Below are 15,441 nucleotides of genomic sequence, written 5' to 3'. Positions count from 1 at the left end.
CCCTTATTCATGAGAATACGAACATTGAAGTATCTACCTATGTATTTCATCACATTGGATGTAGCATTGGGCGTCTTTCTTGTGTTATATACATTCGGCTTCACAGAGCACTCATTTTGCAAGAAAAATATATATATGATGTGGTGGGTCCTGGTGTTACAGCTTGTTGGCATTGTGCGTTTATTAATTTTCAACTGGTATCAGTTGGTTGGAGGTTAGTAGGTAGGTAGTGGGTAAATGAGAATTTTCACAGGTGGTGTAGGACCTGCATACTGGTCATGCCGTGACGTGGCTGCAGGCTTATAACACTTTGGCCAAAGGGTTTCATTAAATGAACGTTATTCAAGAGAATACCAACATTGAAGTATTTAACTATGCATTTTGTTACATTTGATGTAGCACTGGGTATCTTTTGTTGATATATATGTTCTGCAGTTGTACTTTTAGCTTACCTGTTGGACGGGAAGCAAAGGTCAACAGTATCACACTGCAAGATACAAGTTAGAAGGAGATGTAAGTTAAGTGTTTTGATTTGTTTGTTTAGAAAATTTGTTACCAGGCAGTAATACATTGAGAGTGACCTCTCGTTTTCACGTATGTCCTGGTTTCAAGTATAATCTCACCAATCATAATAACAAAAGCACACATTTATTTACCACAATTTGAAAAGTGTATCAGAGTATCTATACCTCGCCTTATTTTTTCCTTATAGTTTTAGTTAAATGTTGCAGTAAAAAACAACAAAATAAACTTTGTTTTGGTTATTTTTTTTCCTGCAATGTTCTGCTCTCGGCTACAATGAGAAACCTAAGGGGTTCTTAATTAGCCCTTTGGGTGCACCAAGACGTAGTAAGTACGTCGCAGGGTCTGACACTGCAGGGGAGCCATGATGTAGTGCCGACGTCAGCGATATTTTCTTTCCAGCGTTGATGGGGTCCCATCGAGCATAGGATGTGATGTAAAGTGAAACGGTAGAGGACGACTCCTCTTTCATTTCCAGGTTAAGGGCCGCCGTGGTCATGTGACTGCGCTGTGTCAGAAGGTCGGTGCTACCAACCTCCGACACTCAAAGGGCTGAAGTGTGATAGTGCTGATCGGGCGATATTGCACAGAAACTGCCATTTATCTCAATGGGAGTTTGTGTGGTCTCGCCCGATCAACACTACCACACTTTAATGAATAACCCCTAAGGCCAATAGGCTCCAAAAGGGGCAGATCAGATATTGCCATTGACCTGAATGGCAGTTTTCGACCAATCGCCCACTTTGGAGCTTTTTTAATAACAACTTTACATGTAATTTGTGTGGGATACCAATTTGTAGAACATTTTGTACCATACCAGTAATACTTGCTTCATAGGTTAGGAACCCCTAAACTACACCAATTGTACTGTGATTTATTTATATATTGTTATGCTGCTTGTTATGCTGCTCCTACTCTTTGGAGCGGTCTCTGCCTTGTACGACTCAAGATGCACCTCTCTGGAAATCTTTAATAACAGGCCCAACATGCAGCGGTTCACCCTGGCTATTGATTAATGCACCACACTAGTCCTGCTTTTAAAACTGAACTTCCCATTCTGTATTTAGTTACACTTTTATCTCGTGTTTGGTTTCTTTTATAGCTTTATATATTTCTCTTTATTTTCTAGAGGGATCCTAGGTACGTGACTTCCCTGTTCCTTCTTTCTCGAGACTCCCACCAGTAAAGCGATGGACATTAGCAGTGCTTGGCATGCATGTGTGCAACAGGATTCTCTCCAATGACCTTGTCCCCATTGTGTCAATGTATTGGCCAAATGAGACCACAGGCAGGTGTGGCCAACTCTAGTCGTAAGGCCCACCAACAGGTCAGGTTTTCAGGATATCCCTGCTTCAGCACAGGTGGCTCAATCAGTGGCTCAGTCATTGAGCGAACCACCTGTGCTGCAGCAGGGATAACCCTAATACCTGGCCTGTTGGTGGCTCGAGGACTGGACACCTGTTCTAGGGCTTAAAATGTGAATTTTAGACATAAGTTAATGATGACTGTGTTTCCTTTGTTTCTGTTAAAGTATATTTATGAATCTTATGCATTTTTACAGTAGAAATATCAATCAGAAATACATAAATGTCATTAACTATGGCCTATATTAATAATAATAGCATGTTCTTGTATAGCGCTGCTAGATTTACATAGCCCTTTACAGAGACATTTTGCAGACACAGGTCCCTGCCCCGTAGAGCTTACAATCTATATTTTTGGTGGCGGAGGCACAGGGAGATAAAGTGACTTACCCAAGGTCATATGGAGCTGACACCGGGAATTAAACCAGGCTCCCCTGCTTCAAACTCAGTGCCAATCAGTGTCTTTACTCATTGAGCCACTCCGTATGCAGGAACAATTAAATAAATGTTAAATAAATGGATATGAACTTCAAATAATGAGCACATAAACCCTTCCATGCCGTAGCCCAGAAGTGCTGAATTCAGAGAGTTTAATACTGTACATACAGTAGTTCTTCCCCACTTGGAGGCTCTGAACAGTCTCTGTATTCTGATTATTTTAATCCTACCACATTCCTGTGGCTCTGTGCAGCCATACAGTAAGTCAGCTACTGAAAAAACTACAGGCATAGCCCTAAACTGCTGTGATATCACCTCATAAGTTATTCCTGTGGCAGCATGAGAGCAGTAAGAAATATAATTAATGGCAGGAAGCGGAACTTTGTTTTCTTTTCTGAAATAAGTGAGCTAGTCTTTAAAAAAAGAAAGAGGGAGTGGGGGAGAAGTATGTATATATCGTTAGATCAACATGCATTGGAGAGGATTTGCCCTGGGAACCTCTGAACATAATATAAAATATGGGGGGGGGGGGGGGGAGGGGGTAACACCATGGGATCATCTGGGAAAGTTTAATATTTTAGAAAAGACATTATCCTGTGGCCTGGAATAGTAGACGACCACAGATCAGGTCAGAGTTACAAGAGACAAAATCCGGAGCAAATGAGGCTGGGTGCTCGAGACGACATGGTCCTGGGCAAATGGAATGACGCTCAAGTGAAGCAAACGCAACTAAGTCCAGTCATAGTTAGCTGAAAGTCTTAAGCAGTATACATGAAGCCAACGCTTCGGTGAAAGCATCAACCTTCAATCAGGGTAAGGCAAAAAATAAATAAATATGTGTCTTAACGAGCACCGAAGACGCAATGACGTCACTCGCAGGCGCGCAAAGTTGAATATTTTCCCCACAGTGTCCCACAAGAAGTAAGCTACTATTTTGGTTCGGGTGAGGGCATAAGAGTATGTGCAATAAAGTTGAAGAGAAAAATAAATACAATTAAAAATAAATAAATAAAGGGCAGGTAGTGCAATATGTTGTATTTGAAACATGTATAAGTGCTTATGAGGATAAGTCACTAAGGAGCAATAACTATGGTCACAAATATATTTTTTGTACCGTGCACACGTTCCTGCCCTGTAAAGCTTACGATCTCATGTTTGTGGCACAGAGAGATACAGGCTCTATGCAGCAAACTGCAAAGTCCGAGGCCAAGTTCTTATTTTGTAGCAACCCGAGCTGAAATATACCTGCGCCAGGCAGCATCTATGTATTAAGCCAAGTTGTGCCATTTCCGGGTATGTCTGCACTGAGAGGAGGGATTCATTGGATGGGTGGGAGGAGCTGAGCCAGAGTGACATTTGCATATTGGCTTAGGTCTACGTATATAAAAAAAAAAAAAAAAGTGAGGCTTACATTATTTTATTTTTTTTACCATTTTCTGTGTTGGTTTTCTCCGTCACCATAAAGGTGGTGTGCAGTATGACAATGTTACGTGTCCTGTCCAGTCCCCTTGATGATGTAGATGACCACATATGGCCATATAGCCTCCCCCTCATGATGAGGAGCCCCATATAAAAAGGCATCTACGTCATCCAGAGGGCAGGAAATACAGCCCTGCATCTTACCTTCAGCACTGCGGAGCCACGGATCCAGGCAGAGAGGTGCGCAGACGGCTGCGCCGCTTATCTGAAAGGCGAGTACCGGTATTTCTCACCCTGTAGGTGGCCCAAAAGCATTAACGAGGCGGACTCCCATTCAGAAGCATGGAAACCCGTCCAGTTAATCCTCCTGTGCAGCTTACTGTTCTCGGGGCCGCGAGAGCTGTAGCCACAGTGCAGCCGCATGGGAACCGGCAAAATCACGGCACAGAGGACAGCAAGTCTGGCTACATCTGCAAGGCTTTTGTGCGCAGAATACTACCGCAGCATCTGCCAAATTCTAAAACAGCAGAAATACACGTCATAAATATGTTGGGTTTCAGACTAAAACTAATTGCTATTTTTTTTTTTAACACGAATGCGGCAGCGCACATGTTTCAACTGATACATAGAGCCCACAGTGACTTGCCCAAGGTCACAAGGAGATGACACTGGGATGTCACATACCTCCAGGCAGCGATGTTACCATGATGCTACTCCTAACTCCTATTGTTGTCATTGCAGGTTAATGGCTATTTACCTGATTAATAGCTATCGCTCTGTAGTGAGGCTGCCATTTACAGTGCCCAATATCTCTGTGCAACATGCAAGCGAAAATGTATTCCACCCGTACAGTTTACGTGAAATTAAAGAAGAGGCCATCAACGTCGTCAGTGTTGCCAGCTCCCGCCAGTCACCAGAGAGGAGGACGACGACCGACACACACACACACACACACACACACACACACACACACCCCCACCCGTACCAAACTCATGTGCCCCGGCTCCCCCGCGATCTCCTCCTCTTCGGACAGGGGGTGTGAGATCCGGGCGCTGTGTCCCCGCAGCTCCGCCGGGGGAGGGGAGAGCTGCTCAGGACAAGGAGACTCAGACAGCTCGTGTCCGGTAACTAGGAGGAGAGGGAGGGGAGCCGACAGACAGCGGCGAAGACGGGGAGAATCATCTTTTTGTATGTGTGTATGTATGTATGTATGTATGCATGGATGTATATGCATGGATATGTGTGTGTGTGTGTGTGTGTGTGTGTGTGTGTGTGTGTGTGTGTGTGTGTGTGTGTGTGTGTGTGTGTGTGTGTGTGTGTGTGTGTCAATGATTGCAGAACTAAAAAAAAAAAATATTTATTAAACTTTTTTTTTCTTTAAAAAATCTTATTTAGGACTTCCTTTCACTCACACAACCCATGCATACACATACAGTATACACACACATACACACACACATACAGATACACATTACCTGCAGCTCCCGGCTCTATAAACAGGAAAAGCATGCGGCACGTGCACGCGCGTTCGCATAGGCACGCACGGCCGCATGCTGTATATAACAGCCCTTAAAGAGACAATCCAAGCGGGCAATTTTCTATGCAAATGTGTCTTTTTTTTTAACATAGGATTGAAGCAGGTCGCCTCCTCTGCTGAGCCCCATTCATTTCAGCTCCAGTGATACCCTGCTTCCGGAGATACTTATCCCCATAGGAGGTGTTGGTAGCCGCTCCCTTAGCCAAAATCACGCCATGACCGCTATTCAAAGCTCCTGCGCCCTGTGGGCCAATAGGAAGGCGTGATGTCATTCGGTAAGGCTTCCTATTGGCCCATGTGAGGCGGGAGCCTTAAACCTACAGAGAGGTACCAGCACCCCCTTCGGAGGTAAGTATCTGTGGAAGCAGAGGGCCTTGGCTCAGAAATTCATTGGGGTTTCGCACCGGAGACCCCCCTGCTCCAAACCTATGTTAAAAACAAAACAAAAAACACCCGCTTGTATCGCTCCTCTAAATCCGAGTAAAAACAATAGATTTATCAAATTCTAGATAGGGACCCCTCAGAGAAATAGCATTTTAAAAAAAGTGCTACATTTAATTCTGAATGAGGATACAGTACAAAAACATCACCACATTTATTGTATCAAGATACAATCAATCAACTAAAAAAAATTAGACCATTATTAGGATTCATTGGAATGTGATCTCATTGAGACACAAATGTTATCAGATAATCCCCAAACCCTCTTCAATAAAGCAAAAATTAAGAACTTTGTGGCACCAACACTTTTAAGATCTATTGAAAACAATAATGGAGGTGCAGAGTGACATCAATTACATACAGAGAATGACATACAAATAAGCGCAAACAGCTACAGAAGGCAATGAGGGCCCTGCTCATGAGAGCTTACACTGTACAAGGGGAAATGGGCAATGTTACAAAAGGTAAAGTCGCTACCCATAGTGGGAAGGATTATGCCTCAGGGTGGGGTATGGTCCAGCTGCACAGCAGGATCTATTGAGGTTTAGGGGTGTGGATGTTAGGGGGCGGTAGATAGCATGGAGTATGGTCCAGCCGCACATCTGGTAATAACAGGGTTACGGGGAGAGGGAGGGGGGATGTTAGGAGGATGACAGATAAGCTGCCTTGAAAAGGCAAGTTTCCACAGAGTTTTTGAATGTCTGGATGCTGGAAGAGCGTCTGATTCCAGAGTGGGGACAGCACAGGAGAAGTCTTGTAGACGGGAGTGAGAGGAGGCAATAAGGCAGTAGGGGAGGCGGATGTCGTGAGCAGAACGGATGCGGCGTTTACGGATATATTTGGGGTTGAGGGCTGAGATGTAAGGGGAAGGCAGCGTCGTTGAGAGCTTTGTAAGTCAGAACAAGGATTTTAAATGTAGTTCTAACGGAGATAGGAAGCCAATGGTGTGGTGAGTGAGGAAGAGGAGTCTGGCAGCACCATTTTGGATGGATTGAAGCTGTGACAGGCGGACGAGGGAAAGGTTGTAGTAGTCAAGGTAGGATAGGGCAAGAGAGTGAATTAGGATTGTAGTTGTGTTATGGGCGAGTAAAGGGCATGTCCTAGCAATGTTTTGGATGTGGAGGTGGCAGGACTTGGTGAGCGCTTGAATCTCACGAATGAACGAGCAGAGCCATCTGTTTGCCTTAAAATCATGGCATTGGAGCAGGTGCCACTATTTACTGTAGGTGTGAAAGGGATAGGTTTAGGACTCTTTGTAGAAGGGACACATACTGGATATTAAAAACGGGGTCTCTTTCACTTGATGATTTAAATGAACACCTTGATACCAGTACACTTCTATAAATTAATTATTCACATTTAGGGGCCTATTCTAGCAGCCTTCATAAAAAAAAAAAACCGTTGGGTTGGTTACGCCGCCAGTTTATTGAGCGGTATTATTACGTATGCAGAAAGCCTCGAATACCTGCGATAGCAAAATGCCCAAAACTGGAGAGGAGCCAGATGTGATGTTCGCTTCTATCTAAAGGGCTCACCCGGCGATCTGCAGCGATCTGGCCCAGCTGCACAGAGAGCTGCACAGAGAGCTGCACAGAGAGCTGCACAGAGAGCTGCACAGAGAGCTGCACAGAGAGCTGCACAGAGAGCTGCACAGAGAGCTGCACAGAGAGCTGCACAGAGAGCTGCACAGAGAGCTGCACAGAGAGCTGCACAGAGCTGCACAGAGAGCTGCACAGAGAGCTGCACAGAGAGCTGCACAGAGAGCTGCACAGAGAGCTGCACAGAGAGCTGCACAGAGCTGCACAGAGAGCTGCACAGAGAGCTGCACAGAGAGCTGCACAGAGAGCTGCACAGAGAGCTGCACAGAGAGCTGCACAGAGAGCTGCACAGAGAGCTGCACAGAGCTGCACAGAGAGCTGCACAGAGAGCTGCACAGAGAGCTGCACAGAGAGCTGCACAGAGAGCTGCACAGAGAGCTGCACAGAGAGCTGCACAGAGAGCTGCACAGAGAGCTGCACAGAGAGCTGCACAGAGAGCTGCACAGAGAGCTGCACAGAGAGCTGCACAGAGAGCTGCACAGAGAGCTGCACAGAGAGCTGCACAGAGAGCTGCACAGAGAGCTGCACAGAGAGCTGCACAGAGAGCTGCACAGAGAGCTGCACAGAGCTGCACAGAGAGCTGCACAGAGAGCTGCACAGAGAGCTGCACAGAGAGCTGCACAGAGAGCTGCACAGAGAGCTGCACAGAGAGCTGCACAGAGAGCTGCACAGAGCTGCACAGAGAGCTGCACAGAGAGCTGCACAGAGAGCTGCACAGAGAGCTGCACAGAGAGCTGCACAGAGAGCTGCACAGAGAGCTGCACAGAGAGCTGCACAGAGAGCTGCACAGAGAGCTGCACAGAGAGCTGCACAGAGAGCTGCACAGAGAGCTGCACAGAGAGCTGCACAGAGCTGCACAGAGAGCTGCACAGAGAGCTGCACAGAGAGCTGCACAGAGAGCTGCACAGAGAGCTGCACAGAGAGCTGCACAGAGAGCTGCACAGAGAGCTGCACAGAGAGCTGCACAGAGAGCTGCACAGAGAGCTGCACAGAGCTGCACAGAGAGCTGCACAGAGAGCTGCACAGAGCTGCACAGAGAGCTGCACAGAGAGCTGCACAGAGAGCTGCACAGAGCTGCACAGAGAGCTGCACAGAGAGCTGCACAGAGAGCTGCACAGAGAGCTGCACAGAGAGCTGCACAGAGAGCTGCACAGAGAGCTGCACAGAGAGCTGCACAGAGCTGCACAGAGAGCTGCACAGAGAGCTGCACAGAGAGCTGCACAGAGAGCTGCACAGAGAGCTGCACAGAGAGCTGCACAGAGAGCTGCACAGAGAGCTGCACAGAGAGCTGCACAGAGAGCTGCACAGAGAGCTGCACAGAGAGCTGCACAGAGAGCTGCACAGAGAGCTGCACAGAGAGCTGCACAGAGAGCTGCACAGAGAGCTGCACAGAGAGCTGCACAGAGAGCTGCACAGAGAGCTGCACAGAGAGCTGCACAGAGAGCTGCACAGAGAGCTGCACAGAGAGCTGCACAGAGAGCTGCACAGAGAGCTGCACAGAGCTGCACAGAGAGCTGCACAGAGAGCTGCACAGAGCTGCACAGAGAGCTGCACAGAGAGCTGCACAGAGAGCTGCACAGAGCTGCACAGAGAGCTGCACAGAGAGCTGCACAGAGAGCTGCACAGAGAGCTGCACAGAGAGCTGCACAGAGAGCTGCACAGAGAGCTGCACAGAGAGCTGCACAGAGCTGCACAGAGAGCTGCACAGAGAGCTGCACAGAGAGCTGCACAGAGAGCTGCACAGAGAGCTGCACAGAGAGCTGCACAGAGAGCTGCACAGAGAGCTGCACAGAGAGCTGCACAGAGAGCTGCACAGAGCTGCACAGAGAGCTGCACAGAGAGCTGCACAGAGAGCTGCACAGAGAGCTGCACAGAGAGCTGCACAGAGAGCTGCACAGAGAGCTGCACAGAGAGCTGCACAGAGAGCTGCACAGAGAGCTGCACAGAGAGCTGCACAGAGAGCTGCACAGAGAGCTGCACAGAGAGCTGCACAGAGCTGCACAGAGAGCTGCACAGAGAGCTGCACAGAGAGCTGCACAGAGAGCTGCACAGAGAGCTGCACAGAGAGCTGCACAGAGAGCTGCACAGAGAGCTGCACAGAGAGCTGCACAGAGAGAGAGCCGCCTCTCCCTGCGCATATCTCACCAGCGATCGCAGGGTTTTAATACAATTTTTAATACTAGTGTACGTGAGCAGGGGGTCTCTGGAGCAGAGCTGCACTGATTTGAGGTCCGGGGACCCCCTTCTTCCCGAGATACAGGCCCAGTTATGGGGTGCCGGTATCTCATATGCATTTAAATGTCCTACGTCACGTGACCGTGGGATTTAAATGCATAGGAGATACCGGCACCCCATAACAGGGGCCTGTATCTCGGGAAGCAGGGGGTCCCCGGACCTGAAATCGACGCGGTTCTGTTCTGGAGACCCCCTGCTCACCAACAGTAGTATTACATTTTTTATTAAAAAAGCTTCATTACCTTCGCGACTAGCCGCTAAGGCAATGAAGGAGTTAACTACCAGTGCCCGGTTTATTGTGGGTAGTGGGGGTGGGTGAAGGTGGTATTTGGCCCTTGGTGGGTGTTTAGGCCTTGCAGGGGGGTTGCGGGAGGAGTTAACGCCTTCATTACATAGTTACATAGTTACATAGTAGATGAGGTTGAAAAAAGACGTCCGTCCATCAAGTTCAACCTGTGCTAAATTTAGACAACAGATATTTTATCCTATATCTATGCTTATTGATCCAGAGGAAGGCAAACAAAAAACTCCATTAAGGGGAAAAATTAATTCCTTCCTGACTCCAAGAATTGGCAATCGGATTAATCCCTGGATCAACATCCTTCCCATGTTTACTTATTTGGTATATCCCTGTATACCTTTCCCATCTAAAAAGATGTCCAACCTATTTTTGAACAAATCTATTGTATCTGCCATCACAGTCTCCATGGGTAATGAATTCCACATTTTAACTGCCCTCACTGTAAAGAACCCTTTCCTTTGTTGCTGGTGAAATTTCCTTTCCTCCAACCTTAAGGGATGGCCCGAGTCCTTTGTACTGCCCGTGGGATGAATAGTTCTTTTGAAAGCTCCTTGTATTGTCCCTGAATATATTTGTATATAGTTATCATATCCCCTCTTAGACACCTCTTTTCTAATGTAAATTACCGTAGCGGTTAATATTGGCTGGCTAATGTTTGATTTTATAATGAGGAAATGCACTATTATCCATATGTGGATAATAGTAATTTTGCCCATTACTGTATTGTATGTGTTGGGGGGAGGTGGGTATTAGTGTTGTTGTGTTTCTGAATGTTTATTGTGGGTAGCGAGGATGGGTGAAGTTGGTATTTGACCCTTGCTGGGTGTTTATACCTACCGGGTGGTAGCGGAAAGGGGTTAACAATGGGGTAACAATCAGCTGAGAGATCAAAAAAGGTGAAAAATAAAAATAAAAACATATCATGTTCCATGTATGTTTTATGATATGTTTTATTAAATGTTTTTATTTGAATTTTTCACCTTTTTTGATCTCTCAGCTGATTGTTACTTGTTTTATATGTAGTTTGTATTATATGTTGTTTGTCCCTTTTCCATACAGTATTATGCTATGTATTGTGCTTTCTCCCTTATTTTAAGCACATTCACCGGAGCCATTTCCTGATCGTCCAACAGGCTTGGTTTTTATATCCTTTATATCCTTTTATTAGTATTAGGCGCCTATAGATACATATTCTCTTTCTATGCTTTTAACCTATGGACAAGAGTTGAATAAATAAAAAGGACAAGGTACAGTTCCACTCACTATGTGAGAAACAATATAGCTACACTATACACGTTTTCTCTCATCATCTGCACCTTTCTTCTATGAGTTTATATTGAATGACAAATGTTTAATATACTCAGCAGCAATGAAACAAGCTGCTGCCCGCTACAATGTTTAGCTGGACACATTAAAGGGAGGTCTTTGTAATAGACTTAATGTTATGTAACCCCCACTGAAGGGTTACTACCTTGGATAGCGTGTACGTAGTACAGACCAGGCCACCGCCTACTTTATGATGTTGTAGCTCGGGACAGTACCATAGTTACGTTAGGATGCGAAAAGAAGATTAAGGGAGTTCAATATAACCTTTGAAGTATGAAAAGAGCATGCCACAGAGGGCCGCAGTAACGGGGACTCCTGGGTGCCGGCGGATCGGCTCTAACCGTGGATCTGCATTAACAGTCCTCTCCGGCAGCAGGGAAGTGGCAGTTCCTGCAAAGACCGAAAGGTATTGGGGTCACTTGCACAGGACCCGCTAGGATCCCAATGGGATAAAACAGAGGGGTATCCCAAACAGAAAAGGAGAGGGACCCAGGTCTCAGAAGTCAAGCAACGAAGATATATACCTCCCTATGAGTGATAAGTGTGGGCATCCCTGGAAGCACAGAATGCGTCGATAACAATAAAGAAACAGTACAACGTTGATAAAAGTGTGGTGTGCTGTCCCCGTGCCTGGGGACCTGAATGACTGTTGTATGGCAAATGTTCCTGGTGCCCATTATTCCACAAGCTTTCTACCTCATCGCCCAGCCAGCTGAATCCAGCCTCCGGAGTGAAGGTTACCCATGCGGGGTAGCCACACACACAGTAACACACCGGTGTAATCTGCTTAGAACCCGGGCAGGGAGAGTTACTATAACATCCTAGCATACAGTAACTCTACTGCAGCTCAGGAAACAAAACAATGGCACACGGTAAGCTGTCCTTCACCGCCATGTATGAAATAATAGAAGGTTAAAACTTGTCGGAACTCTCTCTACGTAAAAACGATCATAAGAATGTCACAGAATAAGCACTGACGGTTATATAATTTATTAGTAGTACTTCTGACCGTCGATCCTTTAAATAATATAGGTTCTAATTTAAAATATGATGGATTAAAAGTTATTTTTTAAGAAATGTTTTTTCCCTGTGTTGTGTTGAGTGCAGAAGAAATGTTTTTTCCCTGTGTTGTGTTGAGTGCAGACAAACAGGGGTCTTGTTCTCATTTGTGTACGGTGTAGTGTCTTTAATATTTCTCAAGAGCCATCAACAGGTCAGGTTTTCAGGATATCCCTGCTTCAGTACAGGCGATGCAGTCTTCGACTGACCACTGATTGAGCCACCTGTGCGCAAGCAGGTATATCCTGAAAACCTGACCTGTTGATAGCTCTTGAGGACTGGATTTGGCCACCCCTGCCCTAAAGGTAGCCAGGGTTTATTGTACATACAAATTTATCTAAATCAGATAAAGCAAGAGGGAAAAAAAAAAAGAGAAGGCCTGTCCTGCTAGATTGTGACAGACACTATGCCGTAATTCATTTGGGAGCAAATTGTATGGGCTTAGTGATGATGAGCAGCCGCCATCTGCAAAACCTCCACCAGTCCTTGAAAAGTCACGGACCAAAATACGAGGTTTCTGCTGAATGGGAATACTGCACAATGGTCTCTCTCTTTTTTCCATAGGAATTTCATTATTTGAAGTGACAAGTTGGGATCTGCACTCAGTATTTGGAACTGGTTCTTACTACAGCACCGGGACTGGTATCATTATACCAATTCATCTTGCGCCGGGGATTTGTTTCTCGTTTTGTATATCTGTTGTAACAAGTTCTAGGGAAGACTGGTATATACTTTTCCCCTTGGCTGCCTTCCTATCTCAGGGTTGACACCACTCAAGGAATCACCATTCACCTATCACTAATTGGTATATATTGCACATGACACATCGAGTGATCACAGGCATCCAGGTAGGATCACAGTTTGCACACTAGTGCATTAAGCACTAATCACCTCACAGGTTAATTTTTAGGTAAAGCGCTTTTTTGTATGCTGTTAGTTAGTAGTGTTAAGTCTAAAGGCAAGATGGAGAACACAAATATTTCTATGATTATGTTTATGTACATGGGACTGCAACGTAAACTACATTCCTGCATTCTTGGGGCGGTATGAAACCACCGCGTTAGTAAAACACAATTCTTCCAATAAAACCTTTCCTGTTGCATGAAGATTTTAGGGAGCACTCAAACACATATTTCAAAATTACAATCATGACAAAATAGAGAAATATACATTTTAGGAGAAAAAAAATATATTAAAAAAAGCTAGTTATTACGCTTACCTGAAAACATAGTTTATGTATTGTTGATCAAGGTCACTGTTTAAAAACAGAAAAGATGAATATTAGTGACTGTAGTATATGTTGACTGGAAAGCCGTACGGTATAATGACCAAGTCTTAACATTAAAGATGACTTGGGGATTAATCACTGCAGCAAAATAAGCATATAAAAAAAAGCACCTAAATTATATATTTTTTAAAAGTAAACATATATTTATTGAAAAAAAATTATTATATATATACACATACATATACACATACTGTACATAGACATACACTTTTTTTTTTTTTTTTTTTTTTAAATAGACGGGTCACTGATTTGCACTACCTTGTGGCAGAAGTTGTGAAAACAGATGGTTTCAGTAAATTATCTCATGATAATATCAGAGAGAGAGAGAGGGGGGAGATGGAGAGGGGGAGTAGGGGGAGGAGAGCAGGGGGAGGGAGAGTTAGCGAGGAAGGGGTGGTGGTAGGGGTTAACCCACTGATTACCTTTGTGGTTAGTAAATCATTGCATAGCAATGCTTCATTAGCCACTAAGGTATCTAAGGGGTTAGGGAGTGTATTTAACTATTTTCTACGTAAGAGTTTTTTTGTAAACTTTTTTCTTCTTCTCCTAACGAGCAAAAGCCCATATTTCTCTTATTGGGTTATTGCAGAGCAGGGGTGCGCAAGATTTTCCATGGGGGCGCTGCGGTTGCAGAGGTCCCGCGCTCTTCCCAAAGGCATTTAAACGAAATGCCGGGGGATCGCGTGAGGCCTCTGCAACTTCCCTTACCTTCGGCGACGCATCACCATGGCAATGTGACGTCACATTACGCCACCACCCTACGGCGTCATTTGACTCCAGAAACAAGGTAAGGAGGGGGAGAGCAGACCGGGGGCGCAGGGGGAAAAGTTGCCGGGGTAGAGTGGTTAGGCGTCCTTGGTGGGTGGTGGTTGGGGTTACTAGTCACTAAGGTAGCCAAGAGGGGTAGGTAGTGTTTTTTGTAATTGTATTAACCCCTGTTATGCCTGTGGTATACCTTGGTAAGCACAGGTATCAAAGGGGTTAATGTTACTTCTACCACAAAGTTCTGTAATAATATATATTACAGAAGCCGATGATAGAAAAAGAATGAAAGTGATCGTGATGCGGTACTTAATCCATTGTTAACAGGGGTGGGGGGGGGGGAGAGAGGGAGGGGAGAACGGGGAGAGAGAGAGAGAGAGAGAGAGAGAGAGAGACAGAGAGACAGAGAGGAAGAGAGAAAGCAGGGGGAGAGAGAAGAGAGAAAGCAGGGGGAGAGAGAAGAGAGAGAGCGGGGGGGAGAGAAGAGAGAAAGCAGGGGGAGAGAGAAGAGAGAGAGCGGGGGGAGAGGAGAGAGAGCGGGAGAGAGAGAAGAGAGAGCGGGAGAGAGAGAAGAGAGAGCGGGGGAGAGAGAAGAGAGAGCGGGGGAGAGAGAAGAGAGAGCGGGGGAGAGAGAAGAGAGAGAGCGGGGGAGAGAGAGAGAGAGCGGGGGAGAGAGAAGAGAGAGAGAGCGGGGGAGAGAGAAGAGAGAGAGCGGGGGAGAGAGAAGAGAGAGAGAGCGGGGGAGAGAGAAGAGAGAGAGCGGGGGAGAGAGAAGAGAGAGAGCGGGGGAGAGAGAAGAGAGCAGGGGGGAGGAAAGCGGGGGGAAGGTAGCGAGAAAGGGGAGGGAGAGGTAGCGAGGCGGGGGAGAGGTAACGAGGCAGGGGGGAGAGCTAGCGAGGCAGGGGGGAGAGGTAGCAAGGAAGGGGGAGAGGTAGCAAGGAAGGGGGGAGAGGTTGCAAGGAAGGGGGGAGAGGTTGCAAGGAAGGGGGGAGAGGTAGCAAGGAAGGTGGGAGAGGTAGCAAGGAAGGGGGGAGAGGTAGCAAAGAAGGGGGGGAGAGGTAGCGAGGAAGGGGGAGAGGTAGCGAGGAAGGGGGAGAGGTAGCGAGGAAGGGGGAGAGGTAGCGAGGAACGGGGGGAGAGGTAGTGAGGAA

General features: G+C 46.3%; 1 protein-coding gene across 10 annotated transcripts in view; it reads right to left on the bottom strand.

Moving 5' to 3' along the window:
* Window positions 1–15,441, bottom strand: part of SLC35D4 (solute carrier family 35 member D4) — a 154,031-nt gene that overhangs the window by 77,149 nt on the left and 61,441 nt on the right. For 7 of the 10 annotated variants that reach the window (XM_075585071.1, XM_075585083.1, XM_075585077.1 and 4 more), the window contains one exon: window positions 13,460–13,495. In XM_075585071.1, the coding sequence (XP_075441186.1) occupies window positions 13,460–13,495 (36 nt within the window). Of the gene's footprint in view, window positions 1–452; window positions 488–13,459; window positions 13,496–15,441 lie in introns of all 10 variants that reach the window. The other 3 variants (XM_075585076.1, XM_075585092.1, XM_075585096.1) reach the window with 1 other exon arrangement.

The sequence above is a fragment of the Ascaphus truei genome, chromosome 2 (assembly GCF_040206685.1).
Source record: "Ascaphus truei isolate aAscTru1 chromosome 2, aAscTru1.hap1, whole genome shotgun sequence".
NCBI classification, from domain to species: Eukaryota; Metazoa; Chordata; class Amphibia; order Anura; family Ascaphidae; genus Ascaphus; species Ascaphus truei.
This window is presented reverse-complemented; position numbering and strand designations above follow the sequence as displayed.